Source organism: Pinus tabuliformis, chromosome 3_1 (genome assembly GCF_031772625.1).
Source record: "Pinus tabuliformis cultivar Carrire ecotype Pingquan chromosome 3_1, CPIR1, whole genome shotgun sequence".
Taxonomy (NCBI): Eukaryota; Viridiplantae; Streptophyta; class Pinopsida; order Pinales; family Pinaceae; genus Pinus; species Pinus tabuliformis.
The window spans coordinates 873126628-873151728 of record NC_142301.1 but is presented as its reverse complement, the minus strand read 5'-3'; the positions used below and the strand labels follow the sequence as shown (position 1 = coordinate 873151728).

Sequence of the window (25101 nt, the reverse complement as noted above, 5' to 3'; positions counted from 1 at the left end):
TTCTAGCTCACTATATGTATCTACTTGGCACATTCCCTCTACAAGGTCATTTACACCAACACCAGTGTTAGCAACATCACTGGAGGCACAAAGAAATAAAGCTAGGATAGCCAATTCCTAAATATCATTCTTGTGAGGCAAAAACTAGGGATGGAAGGAAAACTACATGAACTATAGGACATTACACATACTTTCCATGCTAATAACATATGGACAATACTTCTTATGGAAATATGAAAAGGGATATATAGATGCATTACTTTTCACTTAATGGTTTTAATGTTCCTTGCATATGTCCAATAGTGGCCATATTATCATATTTTGATGCTTTACATCTTGTCCTTCATTGATGTACAACTTTTAACACAATTACCTTAAAGGGTGGCCTTTCAACGTTTTGTTTTTCTCCTTATGATATTTCTAAAAAGATCGTCACTGGGGCTTAGCTTGAGTGGTTGGGATGATGTTTTTACATCCCATCCACTTGGGTTTAAGTTTCCGACAACATGGTCCTGCATATTAAGGCTCGAAGAATAGGCATCCTCTTGGAGTTTGCGATCCCAAGTCTAGCTTATGGTGGTCTCCAGATATTTTGATCCTGGGTTGAACTATGAGTTACTAATATATGTGGCTTGCGGGTTGTTGCATATATGTAGGGAGTTTGCTAGCTCCCTTGTCTACAAAAAAATAACTCTAACAAGATTTAAACCTGCCAGTTTAGATTTTGTCTTTTACGTAACAATCTATTGTTTTTCTCTTTATGAGAGGTTTGATAGAATGATCTGTCCATTATTATGTATTCAAAGGCAAGGTAAAATAAATAAATCATAGACAAGATATAGAAGCAATAAAAAACATAAAGAACACCAATAAATATCCTTGGAAAACCCCCACTCTAGGGAAAAGCCCAGCCTAATCAAATTCTATTAGTCTTTAGCCAAAACCTTGACCAAGCTTTCTGGGGATCCCTACTCAACCCTTGACCCTTCACACTGGTCAGGGAGCCCGACTCGAACCTTGGCCCCTCACTCTAGCCGGGGACCCAGAAAACCATAATTAACTTGACCAAATCAAATTTACTAAAACCACCCTAACATCTATTTAGATTATTTTCTTTCAAATGACACTCCATACCTGAAGCTCCCCACCCACCTTTTCTTGTTAATCACCCAAAAACCTTTTCATATTGATCACCTTAAACAATAACAATGATAACATGAATGACTAAATTGTTTTGTTTTATCTATCTAGTTCACCTCAAACGCTCTAATTATAGATGCATTAGAATAATATACCTCAAGATGTTTTGATTCGTCTACCCGTGTAGCTGTTAATTCTACAAGTTCTTGAATTTTGAGTGGAGAGTGTTTTTTTCTCCAAAGCATCATGGGGTAAAAGTTTCCCATCAACAAAAGTAGATAAACATTTAATATACACATTGATAAATAGATATACCATTCTTCATGTACTAATAAAATGTAAGACCTATTGGCATGGCCTATTTTTTTGTATGTAGGCTGCCATATCCCACACTTGCATCTTCACAACTTCAATAATCAATTCCTTAGATATGTTCAAGAAGAATTCGAACTTAATATTTATGTGTTCTACGAATGAAAATCCCCATGTCCAAATACCATAATCAACAATAAGTAAATGGAAAATGTACAAACACAAAATCTTCCAGATATGAATGATAATAATACAGCTGTAAGGTAAATTAATGATATAAAATTAGATAGCTTAGATATAAAATTGGTGTGATATTGTTTAAATTTGTCCTATTTCTATTAATATTATATCTATTTATTATATATAACAAATAATATAATAATATAATCAATACGTGTCATCTTACTTTCATTTAACTTTTACATTGATATATATGGAAAACCTTTCTATAGTTGAAAGAAAAGTTTTAGTATATTAGTATAGACAAGGAAGGCTGCTAAGGCAACAAGTCCCTGCCACCAAAGCAACATATACCGAGTTGGAGAAGACACGGGTGCCACAAAAGCAACATATACCGAGTTGGAAAAGACACGGGTGCCACCAAAGCAGCATATACCGAGTTGGAAAAGACACGGGTGGGGCTAACATGCATGATATACGTGTCTTGCATGCATGCTATTTCAGGTATGCCGCTCTAATGTTCCTCTCCTAAACGCGACGAGTCGATTGGCACGACGGCTTGCATGGGCTTGCATGTTGAACAGGTGCACCCTCTGAAAATGTCATGTTCAGCACTGCAATGACGCCGAAGCATTTAATTATAATGGCATTCAGAATCGTGAATTCTCTGTTGCTTCTGGCGTTTTTAGTACCTGCATTGGCGCAAAACAGCCTGCAGGTTGGATTCTACCATAAGCTGAAATTTCGTGCTCTGGAACAGGCCGAGTGACGGGGGTATTGTTTGGCTGGTCGAGTGGACGATGGGTCTGGGGGTCGAGTCCCTTGCTCAGCAATTTTCTTTTGATGTGTGTCGTGAATTCTCTGTTGCTTCTGGCGTTTTTAGGAGCTGCATTGGCGTAAAACAACCTGCAGGTTGGATTCTACCATAAGCCGGAATTTCGTGCTCAGGAACAGGCCGAGTGACGGGGGTATTGTTTGGCTGGCCGAGTGGATGATGGGTCTGGGGGTCGAGTCCCTTGCTCAGCAATTTTCTTTTGATGTGTGTGTTCCAGTAGTTCTTTATCTCGTTGTCCGTCCGTCCGGGCAATGTCCCTGCAATTAAAGACCACCTGCACAGTTTCACAGACTGATTAGAAATCACTTCGATCAGTAACTGAGACTTCAAAAGTGAGATTTTCATGACAGATCCAGCTTTAAAAGGAAATCCATTGCAGCAACAGCGGAGATAAAATGACATACTTGTTGCCAACGAAGGAGTGGAGTTTGATGATGAGCTCGTCTTCTTCTTCTGTGAAGCTTCCACGCTTCAGATCGGGACGCAGGTAGTTTATCCATCGCAGTCTGCAGCTCTTGCCTTCGCAAGTAGAATCGATTGTGCGCGGAGTAATCACAAGTCACTTTGCTACCGACAAATCTCTTCCTACTGCCCTCCTGCGCATGCATTTTCATGACTGTTTCGTAAAGGTAAGCGTGCACTTCTCTGGAAATCATAGTCTCCTTTAAATTCAGGATTTATAAATATAAATTGAATGGTGTGGAATTAATAAATATATATGTTGTTGAAGGGCTGCGATGGATCAATTCTGATTGATAGCGTGGGCAATAACGTATTAGAGAAAGAAGCAGAGAAAGCTCTAACAGTAACAATTGCTTCTCGGAATGCCCTTTGAGGTTGCAGAGGCAAATTGTCTTTACTCGTTTTTAAAATCTCTAACAATAAAAGTTTCTCTTCACTGCATATCGAGACAGACAAAGTAGAGGTCCCGAGTTCGATTCTCGGAATGCCCCTGCTTCTTCCTTTGCTATGGGTGCTTAAATGTCTGCTGAAACTGGGCAAGCGCTACCAATGAATTAATAATCGTATCAAGGTCTAATATGAATTCAAACTTTCAAATCTTTCCTGCATTAAACTACTAACAAGCCTTGCAAAGTATCATGCTAGGAGTACTTAATTTTTCAGTCTATTGTTTATGTGTTAATCTTGAAAAAAAAACTATGGTGATGCTTTTAGGAAAAATCCCCGAAGAAGCTTAATGTTGCAGATAGTGGAAAGCAAAAGCTAAAACAATCTTCTGCGATTCACGATAACTTAATTTTCATAAAGAAAAGTTTGAATGAGTCCCAAAACAGGAACGACTGTCTATATTGAGGATGCAGGTTGCATCGCAGAGATTCAAAATAAGGTCAACAACCAAACCTTTTGGGAGATGAAATCCTTGCATCGTAGAGATTCAAAATAAGGTCAACAACCAAACCTTTTGGGAGATGAAATCCTTCCACAAGCTCATGGTGGCTCCAATATAGTGTATCGACTTCAGCTGAGTAATCGTGAGTCGTCAAAAAGCTCTGGACCTGCAAAAATGGCCTGAGTAAGATGTTATATGGTGATGCTTTCTGGCTCGTTGGTCTGCCTGGCTTTCCTAGCTATGGGTATAGATCTTCGGTTCGATCACGAAGTCTCTACACCTCGATCATGAACTTCGCACAAAGGTCAGAATTTGGTGCTTTCAACTGCTTCTTCGACTGTACAATCAAACGAAGAAATTAGATCTACTGGTGCCTCTCGATCTGGATCTGAACCTGGAGGAGAGGATATGAATCTGGGTGGTGGAGATACTGGCTCCTTTGCTTATTTCTTTGTGGCTTATACTGAAGCCTTTGTTAGTTCTGCATCATCCACCTGTAACACATGCATACACACTTGTAACTAATCTTTGTACACACTTGTAACTACCTGCCAGCAAATGCGCAAACTAATGATACTAATGAACTAATGATACTAATGATGTCTCAAACTTTTGATGTCTCAAACTAATGTTAACATTAGTTACGTAGGCTAAAACATTTAAAAAAATGAACAGGCTAAAACCAAATTAACATATAGTCTTACCTCTTCCGCCTCGGGAAGAGGCCAAATAAGAAGAAAAATAAATCCATATTGAAAAACTTTGGAGAGCTAATCGTATTCCTCGAGAAACTTTGGTTATAGCGCGATTAGTCGAATTAAGAAACAACTGAACTAATGCTAAATTGGGCATAAGCGATTACTATAGTCCCTGGCCATTGCTAGATGGCAGGGACTAATAACACGTTTAGGTTAATAGTTCCAACTCATTAAATTTTTCTAAAATATGAATGAGAGCTTTCTAATTTGAATGTTCACTATTCGTTCCCCTATGAAAATCATAATTTGTTCCAACATCAATGATTAAAATTGTGTGGCTAGTCAGCTAAAATAATCATCTCCCTTGGTTTGAGGTCTAACCTTCATCAACACAAAATTAAATCATGTAAAATCAAAGAACTACATCATAACCATATAAAAAATGCATAAATTACCTGACAGCATAACCATATAAAACAAGGCTAACCACTCAATTTGTGAAATGTTTAGAAGATTGTAGAACAAGATGTTGGAGTTGTACAAAATGAAAAAATAACGGAGGATAAAAGCACTTGGAAGAAACAACACACCATATTGCAACTGAATAATTCATCAAAACAAAAGCCCCAAATATAACGAACATGGATGTTCGATACACTTTGAAATGCAAGATCCATTGAAATTGACACAAGCAAATGGAAACTATGGATATTATAAGGAGAATTTTGTATACATGCTTGAAAATAGAAAAATAATTCTAGTGAAAACTATATTAAGCTCTCCTTTAGCAAGTATTAAGCTCTTTATTAGCAAAGAGACATAAATAATATTGCTAAATAAATCAGAGATTAGGGAATTGTTTTCACTGTAAGCTTACAGGTAACTATTATTTTTCTCCAAAGAAAACGAAGAATTTTGATATGAATTTATGAAGAGAATGAAATGAAATATATATTTATAACAAAAACATAGAGATACAGTAAAAATTGACTTATATTAATAAATGAAATGTCTTGAAATTGTGAATAATGTGGAATGAAAAAAGCTCTCTTTAATTGTGGTAACTTATCTCAGAGAAGAGATGTGATGGCTATATGCATTTGTTAAAGCACCTTACAATGAGGTTGAAATAAAATTTTTAACATAAAATAGCAATGACGAAACCATAAACATCCAGAAACCTAACCCAAGGAGATGAAACACCAAAAGGTTTGTGGCCTTGATGGGGTTAGTTGGTACATTAACTTCCTATGGTCATAACTTTTGCATATGATCTCCCTTTGGCATGCTTAGTATCATGTTGGAAAGGTATAGCGTAGAGGTATGAGTTTCAACTGAGTCTATGTGATTCTTATGGATATCTCTTGGGCCACTTCCAAGTTCAAAGCAAATATCATTTGGGGCCTCACTATGGCCCCAGAAGTTAAGGACCCAAAAAATGTAGAAAAAGTACCAAGACGAATAAATGTGTTTTCAAACAGCGGCACAGGTGGGTGGCCACTGATGTCCACCTAGATTAGTCATCCGCCCTTAGGAAGCAATGGTATCCATTACATTTAGGTCCCCCATTAGATGGGTAAATTTCTATCAAACTTGGCCCTCAGTAAACCATTTTCCTTGTTGCAACAACTGCCCTATCTTGACAATGTGATAAAGGTTGATCCTCTATTGGTGAGTTCCCTTAACCTTTGTTTCTAAGATTCGATCAATGATTTCCTATTCCATATAGTCAGGGTTGAGCTCTATCAATGTAAAATGCTCTATTATCTCTAATGTGTCAAATAATGGTGGAAAGTATGGTCGAAGGAGGTCCACATTGAACACTAGGTGTAAGAAAATGAAGAGGGAAATACTTAGCTCAAAAGCATTGCCACCCATGAAATTGGTGATGGAGTAAGGTCAACAATAAAGTGGATGAAAATTTTAAAGGGATCTTGTAAGGTGTTATTTCTACAAATGCAACCAAACCTTGTGCCCCACCTAGAATTTGTTTGGAACTCGGTGTTGATTATGGCACTGTTTGTACTTAGTATTGGATTTTTGTAAAATATCATGGACATTTTGATGGATGTGTTGAATATATTTAATGAATTTGGTGGTTTTTTCAACCTCAAAGTGAGTATGGGAAGACTCCACTTGTGTGGACAGAAGGCGTAGTGATACATCGAGAGGGCTCAATGGTTGAAATCCTAGGCCCACTTGAAAATGGATGTGATTAACCAAGCTATTGTGGGATCGGTTGTAGCTATGTTGAACTTAAAGGAGACTCTCATCCCATGTGCATGGATGCTTGTACTTTTACATGCATGATCATCCTATTGATGACTTTTGTGTGGCCATAATTTTTGGGGTGGTAGGTAGTGGAATTGGTGAACTTGGTGTCCAACAGTGACTAGAGGCTTGATCAAAATGTGTTTAGGAGCATATTGTCTAGATTTGATATGATGGTCTATGTCATCCTAAAATAGACCCACACCCATTCAAAGAAGATATTGGTTGTGGCGTTTGTTGTAATATTCTTCTTGAAGACTATGAGAATGGCCATATTAGAAAATAAATCAGCAAAATGAAGACGCAACCATTGCCATTCTTAGTTGAAGGAACTATAGAAATGTAGTTCATCAAGATTAATTCCCAAGGCTTGTTGGGAATAGGCATAGGGGTGTACAATCATTATTTCATAATGGCTTGTTTGGAAATGGCACAAGCAGTGAAAGACCTGATATACTTGTTGAAATCTTATTCAAGTTTCAACCAATAGAAATACCTTTGTAGCATGGCCACTGTCTTTTGTATGCCAAAGTGTCTTGACTATCTGATTGTAGTGAGCTTCCCAAATCATCTTTGCAAATTCACTTGAAAGAACATAGAGATGGACCAAATGAAATAATAGTCTATCCTGAAGATGAAAGTAAGTGATGACTATGCCTATCTCAGCATTTGGTAGGCGATAGCAAAGTCAAGATCTCTCCTGTAGAGTTGGGTCCACTCAAATGCCTCATGTCCATAGGAGTGGAGAACTATGGTTACTATTGAAACTAGAGGTCAACTAAGGTAGTCTGTGACATGATTGGTGCTCCCTATCTTATATTTTTTATTTAGATGAAATTACACAAGTATGTGTACCAGTTTTGATGGTTGTTGTTTTGTAATTTTCCTTATGTTTGCATGAATTGCAGAGCCTTGTGACCAGTTTGGATGACTATCTCCTTCCCATGGTAACAGGGTTTTATAATGGAATAGTTTTATTTTTCATGGGTGGGGTATTTATAGATGGCATTTAATAGTGTATCACTATGGTAGGCCATCAGATGATTGTGCTAAGTGAGAATTTCACCCACAACATAGTCTAAAGAAATTGTCTCAATCTTAAAAGATTTTTGCAGATTAGGTAAGGAGATCACTACTTCTTAGCATAAGTGGTGTTTTAGATCATCGAAGGCTTTATGGTTGTAATTGGCCCTAGATGAATTTGTATTTACCACCAACCTTGGTCAGTTTGTCGAGGGCCCACAGAATATGGGAGAATTGCAACATGAATTTATGATAGAAGTTGGAAAGGCCTAAGAATATATTAAGCTCAGTTAGTGTGGCTGGGTCTAGCCAATCATGAATGACCCAAATCTTGGTTGGAACCACATGCACACCATGCTCATCAACAATGAAGCCTAGGTATTGGACCTTGTTCACTCTGAAGGAGGATTTTCCAAGTTAGCATATAGCTTGTGCTACTACAAAATGTGGAGAACCTACTTGATATGTTGCAAGTGTTCTTCCTAACTTTTATTGAATATGAGAGTAACATCTAGATATAACACCATAAAGTAATTGGTGAAAGTCCACAAGTTATCATCGATCAACCCCATGAAAGTTGTTTGGGAATTCATTAAACCAAAGGGCATGACCATCCATTCAGAAAACCTTCTTTGGAATTGAAAGGAGTCTTCCATACATTAGTTTGTTTTATTGGGACCTTGTCATAGTTGGACATTAGATCAATCTTATTGAACTAATTTTCCCCCTTGAGTTGGTCAAGAAGGTCACCAATTCAGGAAATTAGGTGCTCGTTCCTAACTGTGATTTTTTTTAGGGCCTTGTAATCAATGTCAATTCACCAAGTTCTATCTTTCTTTTGCACGAACACAATTGTGTTTTTCTAGGGTGAGGATCTTAATCAAATGTTCCTTTTTTGAAGTATTTCTCATATTTTTCACTTGATTTCTTCATTTTCCATAAGAGAGTGGTGATAGACTAGTCCCTTAGGTAAGGGTGCATTGAGGGTTAGATTGATTGAACACTTGACATGATGGTGCAAAGTTACCTTAGTGAGTGAGGAGAAGACGTCTTCATATTATTCCATGACCTTATCCAGATGATTTTTCTACATGGAGAGTCCCCATATGGAGGCCATGGATGTGGTCGCAACCTTTTTCTTACTTTGAGAGTGAGTCAATAAGAATACAAATTTCTCTGTCTAGGAGATAACCATCATGCATTACTTAGCTAAGATCAAAGAAATAGTGGTAGGTGGAGCTAACTCTAGTACCATGTATAGTTGTTTACCCAAAGTAATAATAACATTGTGAGGTATAGAATCGTATATCACATGATACTTCTGTAAGTATATTTGGCCTAAGAGAACATCAAAAACTTCAAAGGGAGAAATATCATAGAATACCTCATCCTTGAAAGACTTGATGTTGGAGGGTAAGAAACATTGTTAGCTAACATAGAGATATGTCCCTTGGTAGATCCACCCAATGGTATATGGATGTGGTTGTGGTGTTTTGACAGGTCCAACCACATGTAAACCTATCTTATCGATAATGTAATGTAGTGCACCCTTTACCACCTATGTGAGTGGAAAAGGTGTTCACCATCCTTCGATTCTTCAGTTTCACTTATCTAGACCTTGGTGTTAGTGATGGTGGGTTGTGGCAATAAATTTGTGTTAATGATATACTTCCCCTTATTTACATATGGTTCAAACTCAAAAGATGCATCTGACTCTATCCTTTGTTTTGCGGTTTGGGGTTTCCTTTTCCCTACTTTTTTTGTGAGGAATTCACAGATCCAAACTCTCACTTTTTCTATTTAATATCATGCTTGATTTTGACAGCATACCCCAATATGTCGTGCTCAATGAGGAGATGTCCAGAGATTTCATCTCTATTTAGATGTATATGTGCAGACTGTCATGGCACTTGAGCACCAGTTGTTTATGAGAGTCTTTGATACCTATCTTGGTGTGTGAGTTATGGGAGATATTTGTTATCTTTGGCACATTTGGTCCCTTTCCTACCGCATTATGGTCCATCTCATACTAGTTAGCATAGCTTCGAAAAGGGTTTTATTGTTCCTTAATAACATCCTTGAAAGAAACCCAAGTGTGTTTAACCACAAACATTATGTATTTCATTGTGGCCTTTTGCTAACAGTAAGTCTCCCACCAGTCCTTGACATGGGGTATAGCCTTAAGGAGTGCAAAGGTAATATTTTCTCTATTCGAAAATTGTGGATGGAAAAATACCCTTCTAGTAGATTTAACCATTTATAGAATTTGCATCTAGTCAACCTTAAAATACAAGAATATAAAAACCAACTAGTACCTTGGATGGGGTGGTTCCTCTAAAGTGGCCACTCAATGAAGAGGCATCAATTATTTTCATTTTTCAAAGAATCTAGGAAAAAATATCCATCATCTCATTCCTTTTCCACATGAGGGCTTCCTCGAGCAATGACTTAATAGGATCTCCTACTCCCTTGTCTTTATTTTCTTCCACCATGGGAGGTTGTCGAGGTCGGCAAGGATGGTCTTTCAAAGGATCAATTAGTTCAAGTCCCAACTCCTTATACCCTAACCTCATTGACGACATGCATATAAAAAAAAATCTTACTCCTCTAATGTCACTTATCTATATTTATGAAGAGAATGAAAAGAAATACAAATTTATAACACAAATGCAGAGATTTAATAAAAATTGACTTTTATCAATAAATGGAATATGTTGAAACTATAAATAATGTGGAATGAAAAAAATTTGCTTGAATGGTGGTAGGTTATCTCTACAAAGAGATGTGGCCACTATGCGAATTTGCTAGAGCACCTTGCAATGAGACCAGAAGGCCCTTTTTCACATAAAGCAACAATAAACAAACCCCAAAATCCAAAATATAACTCTAGGATATGAAATTCCAAAAGGTCTGTGGCCCCAATAGGGTTAGTTGGTACATCAACTTCTCGGGGTCATAACTTGCATATGATCTCTATTTATCACGATTGGTAGCCCGATAGAAAGGCATCCTCATTAAGTACACATTTTGAGGCCCAAGCTATGCCTACAGTTGTTTCCATAGCTCAGGCCTTTGCCATGTCAAAAAAATATCATTTAGGGCCTCAAAATGGCCCGTGAAGTTCACAACTTGGAAAATGTAGAAAAACTACCAATACTGAGAAATATGCTTTGATCCAGTGGCATAAGTGGCTTACCACCAATATCCACCTAGATCAAATCTTCATGTTGAAGAGGTTGGGGGATCTTCACTCTCATGGAGAACACATGGGTTACGTTTGAAACTAATTGAATATAGAATTTAGCATCAGGGAGGCGACCAAGTCTTTTGTCCCCTATCCATTTTGTAACAGGATGGATCAATGTGTATGGAGAAGGAACATGCAAGCTCTATTGGTTCTTTGTTTGCATTAATGAGTGGGTTATTGATGCAATTCAATGTGCCACATTTGATCAAAATATAAAGGAAAATATATAACATGTATTGATACAATAATTTTAATATTAAAAGAATATTAGTTTTAATTTATTACTTTTATTATCATTTAAAAGTAAATTTTCCAATTACTTCCATTTTTCCAACATTTTTTACATCGTTGTTTTTTTAAGTATCTCAAAATTATCAAAATTTATAAGATTGCTTTTAAATACTTATTTTTTCTTCTTACATAAATTGTTAATATTATATCCAAAAATTTTGTAACTAAATTGGATTGTGCTAAGTATATTTCCTTACGTACTAATCTAATAAAGAAACTTATTTGGAAAAACATGTAACCAAATGCAAAAGATTACATCGAGCTTCGAATTTAAGCTACTTCTTGTTTTACTCCAACCAAATTCTCCATGGTACACCAAAATAACCACATGCCCACATCTATTAGAGTTGCCACTATATCTTCTCTTTCCACAAAGTTCCTAGTACAATGAAAGGGTATGTTAGGTCCCTATAATACTAGTGTATCCCCCACATTGTTATTGTTGTGCCCCATAGAAACCCACTATTTTTATTATTGTGCCTTTACATTATTATTGTTATGTAGGGCCTAATTATATTTTGACCCTTTAGACTCTTATATATACCAAGGAGGTCTTGTCATTTGAATCATCCAATAATTGTTCATGTATGTGATGTAAAGGAAGATTTCCCCCTTGAAGTGGCTTATTATCTAGTCATTAATCTATATTTTCTTATGTTTTTGTGCTATTTTTTTATATGGATACATAGCATTTAGTATTAAAACTATGGATCCTAGACTTTTGCTGCTTCAAAGAGGTCATTTTAGCATTTTTGTTATATATATATTTTTTTCTTTAAGGTTTCAGAAGCTAAACTTTTGACCATGAAGTGCTGAAATATTGATGAACATCTGGTTAAAATTTCATACCTTGGTTCACTATATTTTCAAAGATATGGTTCAATAAAGTTAGTGTTTTTGGATGTTCCAAAATTCAGTCTCAAATAAGTATGATTTTTAGGGGCAAAGGTGGAAACAATGACACATGGAATTTTGTACAAGTTCTCTCTACTGAACTAGACCATAATAAAGTCATAGTGGGATATTCAGAATAACTTTATCTTGAATAATCCAATATTTATCTAACTGGTGGCATGGAAATGAGAAACAGAAGGTTACCACAGGATGCAATTTTAGACCTTGCGAGGCCGAATTCACAAAGATAAAAAATTCTCAAGGAAGCCTCATCAACAAGCTCAAAATCAAGCTCTTAAAATCACTCATAATGTTCTAATATGATGCATGAAGAAGAAGAAATCCAATGTGATATATCAAAATTAAGGGACCAAGTGCAACAATGTTCGCTCTCACAAAGAGAAACAAAAAGTGAATTGCAAGCGATGATGAATGCTAAGATGGATAGTTTATAAGAAAAAATAAAATAGGGCATGGATGGTTTAAAAGGGGACGTCGAAGGTTGAAAAGTAGACATAGAAGAATTGAAGGAAGGTTTGAAAAATTCGATACAAGAAAGAATTCCTAATGATGACAAGGTAGTCCATGAAACTCATGATGAAAATAAAAGTGTGAATCATGATTTTAGACACTCTAACTTTGGGTTGAATTCCATCCACATTCCAAATATTGATATGAGGATATTTTGATAACAAGGATCTAGTGACATGGATACTACAGATGGAGTAGGTCTTTTATCTACACGATGTGAAACACACACAAAAGGTATGCATTACATCTTTATATTTAGAAGCCAATCAATTTGTCTTGTATTCATGTCTTTGTCCTTGTAAATCGATTGTCACCTGGATGATTTTCACTAAGGAATTGATAACAAATTATGAGGATAAAAAGAGAAATGCCTTCTTTAGCCAATTGATCAATCTCAAACAAAAGGGTTCATTTGGGGAACACATTGAGGATTTCCAAATATTTAATATCAACGTAACTAATATTCCAAAACACAATATGGTTAATGTCATCATAGGAACTTTAAAGGATAACATCCAAAATTGTTGACAGTGTTGGATTCACCAACATTCAGGGGATCTCCCCGATATGAAGTGCCAATTAGACCCCACACTGTTTGGTGTAGGAATCCCATCTGGTATGATGGCCTGGTTGCCATAGAATTAAATATTTTCCTTGACTCTAGTTGTTCATTACATGAGAGTGTTACACTGGTATCTTCAAAAGGTGAGGTGAGTGTACCTAGTGAGTGCATAACATAACTGTGTCTATGTTCTCTTACAGGAAAGGGGGGAAATTAAAGTGAGCCTCTAAGTGAGAGGTAATAATATCACCCAGGAAGAGACACATGTGAACTAGAAATGTTTGTCCAGCATCCAGTGGAATAGTCCACAATAGATGCGACAGTCATTAAAACCAAATTAGAAGGGAAGGCCCGTCCACCATCCAATAGAGTCATCCACAATGGATGTGATGGTCATTATAACCTGTAAATGAGGAAGGTCTATCTAGTATCTTGCAGAGTAGTCCACAAGGATGAGACAACAACGATAACCAATACATCACATTCCCAATAAGGTAAGTACTAAAACAACTGAAATAGTTCAATTATCTTAGTACTTGTGAAACAAACATGAAATACAAATGTTGAAAGAATAGTCTTAAAAACATCCACAAGACATGCATGAAAACGTGTTGGATTGAACAAACCTTTTTGTTAAGAAAAAGTTCCAAGACACATATTTACATCATACATCACTATCCCCTGTAGTAGTACATTGGAGCCACTCCTCACTCCTAAAAAAATGACTCAAAACTCTCTATGCTTTGTGGGAGGAGCCATGGTGAAAAATTATTTCTCATACAATGAGGGGAGTATATATAACGAAGGGTCATTCTTGACCCTTGTGACTCTTGGACTACCATCATGACTATTCAAATTCCTATCAATTTTCAACTGACATGACTCTTCATATTCATGTGTGTTCGTTGGAATTTCATTTTATATTACATTTGATTTACAACGGATATGGCCCATAATAGTGATGTGGCTTTTGAAAACTCGTGACACAACTTGACATGACACTACTGACATGGACTGACTTGCAGTGGCGGCAATGTCAAGTTGTTGTTGTTGCTGAGTGATAGATGTGTTCTTGGGTGTTATTTCTTTTCTCCTCCACATGAATTGATGATGCAGGGTTTTCAATGATATTTGGTATTGAAAAGCGGTTGCATGCATGTGTTCCCTTTGATTTTTCTTGATGGGAATATTTTTTCCATCTAGCTGCAAGTGAGTCTTCTAGCATGTTCGCTCCTTCTTCATCTCCTTCATCGTCTCACCATGATATAACAGTGTACCTGTCCTTGCAATTCACTCATGATAGGACGACATCAAATCCAAAACCCCCCAAGTCTAAGATGATGCATTGTTATCCATGGATTGGGCTTAGGACATATGACATGCTAGGAAATAAGGCCCAGTAACTACACATTACACAGTTCCAGGTAAAAGGGAGGGAGATTGGTTACTGAGGTTGTGCAAAGCGCAACTCAGGCTTAGCTGAGGAACTCTTGAGAATAGTCTTCAATGTTGGGAAAAATTATGCAGAGGCCACTATGGGGCAAGATTGTGCATTTGATATCATCAATGGTAGCTACAAAGTGGGACCTTGGGAGGTAGGTATGCACATTTTTTTCTGGGGGAAGGCAGGACTGGGTAGTAGAGGTACCATATAGGACAGATCTACATAGTTTTTGGGATTAATGAGTTGTGGCTGAGGGATCACACTCGGGGACACTTCTGCGCAGTTCTAGGAGGCAAGGTAGGCATGGGTCTCTATGCATTGTGGGGTTCCAGTAGGGAGAAAGGAGGCTTGATCATTGATCTTGCGAAATGTGCATTTCAGGTCAGGCTTGAGGCAACTTAAGCGCAATTATGGGGAGGAAGGCAGGTTGCTCAGCTCTGGAATTGTGCAGTGTAGCTGCCTTGGGGGATAATGACTACGTAATGTGTAGTTCCAGGCACCATTGCAACATCACTGAGGGTTGAGACTACGGAGTGTGCATCTCAGTCGAGGTCCAGTAAAAGAGAGTTGTTTGATCAGAAGGATTTTCAGGAAAATGACTGAGTGTGGGAGGCACGTGAACTTGTGAGGAACTTGACATTGAGATCACACACTTAGCATACTTTGAAGACATGACAACATAAACCACCGGAACAAGAAGACAAGGCATCACCCTCTGTGAGATTGTATAAAACTAAAAGTGACAATTGTGACACTTGAGATAGACCTTAGGACGACTGTGATGACACTTGTATGAAAATTCTTAAAACTTTGTGTATGAGTGTAACCAATATTTACATGACTAGGAAAAATCAAACACACAAAGACAAACCTTCGAAATCATGAGAAAAGGATTGTAAGCATGATAAAAAATCAAACATGCCAAAAGACAACCATTGATCAATGAACCAGAAGGGGTGGAAAGACTCTGAATGAGCTCATGGAATGAGCTTGAGTGTCTACAAACATTAAGGAAAAACCAAGGAAGGCTCTGAATTTTGAGTGCAAGACAAAATTTTGGAGGGTGTTGCAGCCGCTACAACACTTGGCGACACACTGGTTGAATACCAACTTCTTTGTCTTGGTTCATTTTTTAGTGCAGGGCCTTGGTCCTTCAGGGAGTGTTGATTCATCGTGCTTACCACTTTGGTTTCTCCACTTACCACATGGGTAGACATGGTTCGACTTGTGCCTTATTCGTTGAACATGATATAAGATTTAGGTAGATCACAGTGTTTCAAATTGGGAAGGGTAGTTTAGATCACGAGCTTAATATATTTAGAGTATAGTTGTTCATCTCTAGTGTTGCTCTGCTGCCAACAGGCCTGGACAATACCCCAGCGGAGTCACATAGGAACACAAGAAATGCTCCACTTCCAGCGAGCCTGGACAATACCCTGGTGGAGTTTCTTGCTTCACCTCTCTGCGTAGGAAGCCTTTCTCTTCTTTCACCTTTTTTATTTTTAAAAGATAACCATGCATAGGAACTTATTTAATTTTGGGGCGGAAGAGGGATCCCGAATTATTGAGAGCAGGAGTGGTTGTTTCTTTAGAGAAGCATATAAAGACTTTTGATTTAGGTTTTCTCGTTTAGATTTTCCCCTTCTCTGTTTCTACTAGTTTGATAAGCTTGAAAACACCAAAGCAGAAAACTAAGTGTAGGCATGAGGTTTCCCAGCTTGGACACAACTTCATGGTTTTACCAAAGCTATCCTTATAGACAGATCGTATTTTCCATCAATACTTCATTGGCGAAAAGTGACAGCCAAACACAAATAAGGCAAGCACATGACTAGCCAAGGGCTGTACTATCATAAGACTCTTTGAAATTCAGCCACATACACATTCAAAAGCCAGAACGTAGTAAGGCACAATGCTTATTTACATAAAAAAAAACAATAGAAAACTAAAGAGATCATTATAGGAAACAATAAGAAACTATGTACATAGTGTGGGGCATGGCCCTAGATCTCATTGAAAATAACATTTCAAGTCTTGGCCATTGAGAGGGAGAGAGTCAATCTTCTCATCAAGTGATTGGAGATGACACATGTATTGGCCAAGCTTCTCATGGACAATATAAGGACAAATCCATAGGGATTGACACTTAGTGTTCTTCCCTTTGTCTTCGTGGGCTTTTTCCCACTTTAAGACTAAGTCATCCACAATGAAGCTAGTATTCACTATAGACTTTCTATCGAACCATCTCTTGATACGGTTCTGGTGGAGTGATTTTTTTTCTTCTTCCTTCGGCCTTTCTTCTTGTAGCTTTTGCAATGTGTTCATCCTACATTGAACTAAAAGAGATGACTTCCCTTGGGATTCTTAGGAGAACTAGAGATAATACAAGTAAATGTTTAGTAGTAGGATGGCTTCCTTTCCATATACCAGGAAGTAAGGGGAAGTATTCGGAGAAGGTTTAGGTGTGACTCAGTCAGCCCATAAAGAATCCACTAGAGCAGAGTCCCAGTTTTGCTGCTAAGAGAAAATGGTCTTTTCAATGATGCAAATGAGGTCCTTGTTTGTGGATTCGGTAAGACCATTTCCCTATGGATAGTAATTAGCATAATGTTTCAAAACAATACCATTTTCCAATGCAAAGTGATAAAGCTTCAATGAAGCAAAGTACTTTTCATTATCAAAAACAAATGGCATGGGAATGTCGAACGTGGAAATGATATTCTATTGTAGGAAGTTGATGACTTCCTAATCATTCACTTGTTTCAATAGAACTACTTCTATCCACCACATGAAATAATCTGTAGTAGTCAAAATATAGCAGTGTTGCTTCGATGAATGTGGGAAAATTTCCCCAACGATGTCTAAACCCCACTGTTGGAATGGTTCTTCCACTACAATAGGCTGCAATGGGGCTGCTGAATTCCAAATTTTGTCAGTGCACCATTAATAGACCGAACACCTGTGGCCATAAGAATGCACATCCTTGAATAATGTAGACTAGTAGAAACTGGCCCACATAACCTTGTGTGTTGTGGTGTTACCCGCAAAGTGTCCCACAACTGGTCTATTGTGAAGATCATGTAAAATCTTTTCTGAATCTAGTGCCTCTAGTGATTTAGGTGGATATTAGTGTCCACTCGCCTATTCCACTTGGACCCCCACCATTGTTTCTTTCATTTTTTTAGTTTCCTTATTTGTAGCACAATTTACTATTTTTGGTAGTTTTTTGGGTCTTGAACTTCTGGAGTCGTTTTGAGGCCCTATACGATGTTTTTAGGGAAAATCGGGACCAAAAAATGTCATTGACAAATATTTTTCATTCAAAATTTGTAGTCCTCGGATATATCTTTCTAACGAGGTATTTTTCATGTCAAACGGAGATCATATGCCAAAGTTACAACCCTGGGAAATTGATGTACCAATTTACCCAAACAAGGCCCATAGTTTGGCGTTTCATCTCCTAGGGTTAGGTTTTTAAATGTTTAGGGTTTTCCATTGTTTCTAAATAATAAATAGTCCTTTGAGCCTCATTATAACACAGTTCAGAGGCATGTAGCCACCACATCTCTTCTCAGAGATAAGTCACCATCACCCGAGCTAGTCTTATTTCCATTCTATTTGTAAGCATATTTCAGTATTTGATATTAATGAAATGAAGTGTTATTTCTACTGCATCTTTGTATTTATGGTTATATCTGTAATTTGTTGCGTTCCTATTTAAATTCGGATCAATGGTATCAAAGAGGTTTGATCTTTCTATGTTTTTCTTTGCTTGTCCCCAACGAGGTCGAGATATAGGGAGTTAGGGCTCGATTTGGTTGAACCTTTGAAAGATCAGCCTCACAAACCTCGACGACTGCCTAGGGGGGAAGAAAAGAAAGGTGAGGGGGTAGGATATCCTATCAAAATATTTCTTGAGGATGCCCTCGAGAAATAAAGGAATGCGATGATGGATAACTTTTCCTAGATCCTTCAGTGGTTGCCCACCAACAGTGCATCCACATCTAACAGCCACTCTGGAAGCTCCACTCCTTTTAAGGTACAAGTAAACTTTGAAATTCCCATATTTGAGGGCCAAATAGATGTAGACTCCATAGATAAGTGGTTAAATATGCTAGAAGGATATTTTTATGTTCATGATTTTTCCAGCCAAAAAAATATTACTTTTGCTCTTCTCAAAGCCGCCCCCCACATGAAGGACCGGTGGCAAACCTACTGTGAGCAAAAGGATGAAAGTATGACCTAATTGTTTTTAGTCACACCCACTTGGAATTAGTTCTGGGATTCCATCAAGGAGAAGTAATACCCTATCGGGAGCTATGAGGATGAATACATAAAGTGGAAAAGCTGCGACAAGGAAGGGACCAAGATGTGCTTGCATTTTCCAATGTTTTTTATACCCTTCGCACAAATTTGGGTATCAAGGATTCTAAGAAACATTTGTTACTCAAGTACCATGGATGCCTACACAGGTACATCCAGGATGAGATGGAGTTCCTAGACATCTCCTCACTTGACACGGCGTACCGATACACAGTCAAGGTCGAGGAGAAATTTAAACAGAAGAAACCAGACTTTGGATTTGCGAATTTGAAGCAAGGGAAAGGTTCCCCCAAACTATAGAAAAAAGGACAAAGCCAAGGAAGGGAAGCCTTGGAAAACTCTCCAAAGACATAAGCAAACAACACCGCGAAGACAAAGAAGGACATGGGAAAGTGGTGTGAATTCCATAAGATCTCCACTCGCAACACAAGTGAGTGTCGGGCCAAGTAGTCACTAGTGGCCGCGCCGAAGGCTTCGAAATTAGATGCATGTTCAGACTCTGATTCAGAACCCAACAAGGGGAATGAAAAAGAGAAGTATATTATTGTTGCAGAGCCCAACACCACCGTTGCCACCACAAAGATCCAGGAGGAGGAATCCGAAGATCCAGAGGAGAAGGAGCGCCTCTTCCACTCCTAGAAGTTGGTAAAGGGTTCCTCGCTACAGTTCATTGTTGATAGCAGGAGCCAAAAGAACCTCATCTTGGATGAGGTCATGAAGGGGTTGGGCTTACCGACCACAACACATCCAAAACTATACACCATTGTGTGGCTTCACCAAGGACGGGATCTTTGCGTGAGCTAGAAGTGTCACCTTCCATACCACATCAAATCCTTCACGAATGAGGCATTATGTGATGTTTCTCCCCTTGATGTTTGTGATGTATTATTAGGCTAACCATACTTGTGGAAGCGAAATGCCGTGTATGAGTCAAGGCCTCACTCTGTTACTATTACTTTGGGAAATAATTTGTACAAGATCCCGGAGGTAGCATCGCCTACCGCCATCTCTTTGGTTACTGCAAAACAATTCAGTGGGATGATTTCCAAAACTGGGAAATTTGTTTTCCAGATGATACGCCCTCAAGGAAATAAGAAGCCGGTGGCCACGACCTCTAGACAGGGCTCCTATGCACGACAACAAAAGATGGACAAGGTCGTGGAGGTGTACGAGGACATCTTCACCTCCCCCGCAGGGGTGCCTTTGCACTGCCAGGTCAAGCACTCCATCGATCTGACCCTAGGTGCACTGTTACCCAATGGGCCAATCCATTGGCGCTCCATTATGGAGAACAACGAAATGAAGAGGAAAATTCAGCAGCTTCTGCAGAAAGGTCACATCCGACTGAGCTCATCGCCCTGTGGGAGCTCGATCGTGTTGGTACAAAACAAGGATGGGACTTGGAGACTCTGTATTGACTCTCGAGTGTTGAAAAATATCACAGTCTGGAATAAGTACCTGATCCCACGGATTGATAACCTTATGGACCAACTCAAGGGGGGGAATATTTCAGTAAGATTGACATGAAGTCTAGATATCACGAAGTACCAATCAAACCCTCCGATGTGTGGAAGATTGCCTTCAAAGCCAAGGAGGGCCTTTTCGAATGGTTGCTTATGCCTTTCGGGTTGAAAAATGCTCCTGCAGCCTTCATGAGGCTGATGGATGATATCTTACGGCCATTCACCAGCTCATTTGTAGTGGTATACTTGGATGACATCCTGAACTTCAGCCAAAGATGGGAAGAGCACCTCCACAACCGACAAGTTCTCTAAACACTACGGCAACACAAGATGTGTGCCAATTTGGAGAAATGTACTTTTGGCATGACCCAGGTTTAGTATCTGGGATACATTATTGATGAATGGGGGGTGCATGTGGATGCAACCAACATCCAAGTCATTCGGGATTGGCCATCCCCAACCACTCTGACAGAGCTCCACAACTTTCTAGGTCTTGCCAATTTCTACCACAGGTTCGTGTTGGGATTCTCTCATATCACTTGGCCCTTGAGTAAAGTCACCAAGGGAGGAGTGAAATAAAAATTCTTTTGGTATGAATCTCAATAGAAGGCATTTGTAGAGTTGAAAGATAATCACTGTTCTACACCAGTGCTCAGATTACTAGACTTGGAACAAGAATTTGGTATCGAGACAGATGCCTCTAACTATGATATTGGGAAAGTCCTTACTCAACATGGAAATCTAGTGGCATATCACAGTGAGACACTTTTAGACACAGTCTGTAAGTATCCCACTTATGACAAAGAGATGTATTTCATTGTGCAGGCCTGTTGACAATGGAAGCATTACATTTTGGGGAAGGAAACGGTCATCCACACAAACCACCAACCCCTGCAGTTCATACAAATGCAAGGGAAGTTGTAGAATGATTGCCATCATAAGTGGTCCACATACCTGCAACAATTCCATTTGAATATGAAGTATAAGAAGGGAAACACCAATAATGTTGCAGACTGCCTCATCTGACCACCAATCATGTTATTAACCACTATGCTCAACACTTGAGGGCATGAGACTTCTGATTGGCCACTTCTCTACAAACACGACCCATAATTTAGACATACATATCAGACACTCTTGGAGGTTCAACAAGTTCTATATTTTCACCTCCAGGATGCCCTATTATGTCACTTGGACACCTTTGTGTTCCTGCAAGAGAGCATACCAAGATGATTTGGGAACCACACTACAGTTGGGCTACTGGGCATTTTGGGGTTGAGAAAATAGTGGCAGTACTACAGAATTATTTTTACTGGCTGAATATTTGACAGGATTTCGGGAAATAAATCAAATCCTGCACTTCCTGCACTACTGCCAAACTGACCATCAAGAAGCAAGGCCTCTATACTCCACTACCTATCCCTACTCGACCTTGGGAACCCATCTCCATGGATTACATGTCGGGACTTCCTTATGCTAAGCATGGAAATGACTGTGTTTTTGTGGTCATCAACAAATTCTCAAAGATGGCCATTATGGTGGCTTGTAAGAAGAATATCACGACAGAAGCCACTGCTAAAATCTTCTTCAAACGAGTGTGGGTACACTTTGGGATCCCATAGTTTATCATCTCATATTGGGACAATAGGTTCCTCAATACATTTTGTTCTAGTCTCTGGTCGATGCTAGACACCAAGCTCACTAATTCCACAACTTTCCATCCCCAAACTGCTAGCTAGGCAAAGGTCGTCATCCATGTAGCCGCTACATCCCTTCTCAGAGATAAGCTACCATCGCCCAAGCTAGTCTTATTTCCATTATGTTTGTAAGCATATTTCAGTATTTGATATTAATGAAATGAAGTGTTATTTCTACTGCATATTTGTATTTATGGTTATATCTATAACTTGTTGCATTCCTATTTAAATCCAGACCAGTGAAAGAAGTTTAGGCCCAATAAAGCTCATTTCATCAATTAAAATGTATTTGATGTGACCAAGTTTTTCTTGGAGATGTAGAAGTGGTTGGCCCTCAAGAGGATGCATTGAGGCTAAAGGAATGCGAAGGGAATAATGGATTGTAAGGGCCTTTATGTTAAACTTTGCAACACCTGTTGGAGTGAAAAAGAACAATGGAATTTAATTGGGAGCAGATTCAACAAGAAATGTATATCTTAGGAAATCAATTAAATGAGACTTCCCCATGCCAGCAATACATTGGATTAGGATTCTAAGTCGAGGAATGGAGGAAGTGGTACTAAAGTGGGTAAGGAAAATGGTGAAAACAACTTGCTGAGTGGGCAATAGTGAGGTCAGCGAGTGGGGAACTGGAGTGGGGCTAGAATGGATTTAGGTGGATGAGTGACTGAAGTCTATAAAATGTATGGTTGTCTCTTGAAAAGGGAGAGAGATGGTAGTATGGGCCCAATTGTGGTTAGAGTCAAAGTCAAGATGTCGAAGCATGTCAAGGTCATCAATTTTCATGTTTTTGCTAGGGTGTAGCTGAGAAAGGAATTTCCATTCATCGATGTCTACGGATTCATGGGGGTTGGGCACATAATTAGTGGAAGTGTCACCACAGCTAGGGGAAGGGGGGGCTTCAGAGGATCAATGAACATGCCATGGAACATACCCATATATTTTTTGTTCCCAAGGAAAAACGATTGTTGCATCAGTGGAGGCAATGTCTGATGGGAGTATGTGGAAAGGGTAATATAGAAGTAGTTCATTCCAACAAAAGGAAGCGTAGGATGCATCAGTAGGAGAAGGGATTAAGGAATATCAAGAGAGGAGATGAACAATCTTCCAAGGATTTATTTGTTCCATTGGTTATGTTTTAGGGGAGAATAGAAAGACCAGGAATGTGCAGCCTCAAGAAGAGTTAGTGTTTCAAGTGAAGGAGGTCTATTCATGTATGCTACAATGAAGGGTAGTTTTGGGAAGGGGGAACCTGGACCATGAGCAACACATTAAGAAACAATTTGAGTAACATTGATGGAAATAATTGAGCGACTAGAAAGTGAAAGGGGTGGTTTTTGTAGCATGTCGCATGTTTCCTATGCGCTGATGTCCCTATCGGCAACTGTTTCTATTAAAATTTTCTGGACGACACTAAAAATAGGTACTTCGGGTTGATCAGCCTACGAGACAGGTGACAATACTTACCGATGACTTTGTGATTTTGTCTCCGACTTTGATACATATTTCGCGATGTAATGGAGAAAAACATGTCGAGACAAAACGTGTTGGCAATCAATGTTTTCTCTCCATATGGATAACATGGAAAAGTTGTGTATATTTAAATTGTCATCATTATGATTCGAGACTTATTTCTTTCTCCACTATCTTCAATCATCAAAGAGGAGGTGGCATTGAAATCCCATGGAACTCCATAGCGGCTAACAAAAGTAGGAGCATTTTTGTGAATACATGAAGAGGGGTGGCATTTTGTATGTTGTTGAATGCACTTGAGAAGATCCTCATAGTCCTAAAGGCGACAGGATGCATGGGTCATGCTCTATAGAGATGTGTACATGAGGTGCACATTGTTCAGCAAGCTGAGGATTGTAAGCAAACATGTGTCCATCGAAATACGGCTTCACTCAATCCACCGCGCCTTGGTCATCCTAATAGGGGTTGTCCATATTAGGTGTGTTTTCTAGCCAAAGGAAAGCATGTATGTGTACAGAGCCCCTATGTTTCCACTCATATCTGCAAATATGAGAAATTAAATTTTGTGAGGTGGGTGTAATTCTGGGCAAAAAAACGAAAAAGCAGAAGGATGGTCAGGCAAAAACTTGCACCAAAAGTCCTTTGCATGGAAACCTTTTTGCAAGACCTCTTCGAGGAAGATTGTGAATCGACAATGAATGTACTGGCTGCAAGATGTGGATTGCTGATTATATTGTTGAATTTCCATCGAGACAACTCCGATGAGTCCGCAGGGGGAGCGCACTAGGCATGACCATGTGCATGTCATGCCATTTGGTGTCAATTGCACTAAGGGTGAAGAAGAAAGTAGGGCTACCTATTTGTACGATCATATTAGTGAGTTCACCTCTATGTTTGTTCCAGAATAAGCGTGTCCCTCTAAGGCCTGACCCGAAGCGCATAATCTGGTTAGGAACCATGGAATCAGGCATGTCATCAAGGCATGCAAAAATGTATGAAATGGTCATTGGAAAGCCCTCTTCAAGGTTTCTTTTGACAAAAAGAACAATAGTTTCTTAACTACGATGTCGCAACATAAAATTATACAAGTAATACTGAAACCTTTGATGTTGGGCAAAGAGGTTATCATAGTAGCGTATGAGGTGAACAACATATTCTTGCATTTTAACTTTTTTAAGATGTGGTTGACCAATCATAGCAACCGCTGTGGGGAAGAGTGTGGGGAATGCCATAGAAAACAAGAATTTTGTGGTATATTCATTGACAATGGAGTGGGAAACAGAGGGCCACGAAAGTGAAGTAGTGGAATTAGTACGGTGAGATTGCAGGTAGTTGGATATTTCTTCAAGCTCAGTATGGGAATTTG

General features: G+C 38.7%; 1 protein-coding gene across 1 annotated transcript in view; it reads right to left on the bottom strand.

Annotated features, from left to right (window-relative positions):
* Positions 1 to 2458: 2458 nt before the first annotated feature.
* Positions 2459 to 25101, bottom strand: part of LOC149190357 (myb-related protein 330-like) — a 127532-nt gene continuing 104889 nt past the window's right edge. Inside the window, exons 3-4 of the mRNA XM_089410491.1 lie at positions 2872 to 2986; positions 2459 to 2741 (exon numbers count right to left, since the gene is read on the bottom strand). Of these exons, the coding sequence (XP_089266617.1) occupies positions 2459 to 2741; positions 2872 to 2986 (398 nt within the window). The remainder of the gene's footprint in view (positions 2742 to 2871; positions 2987 to 25101) is intronic.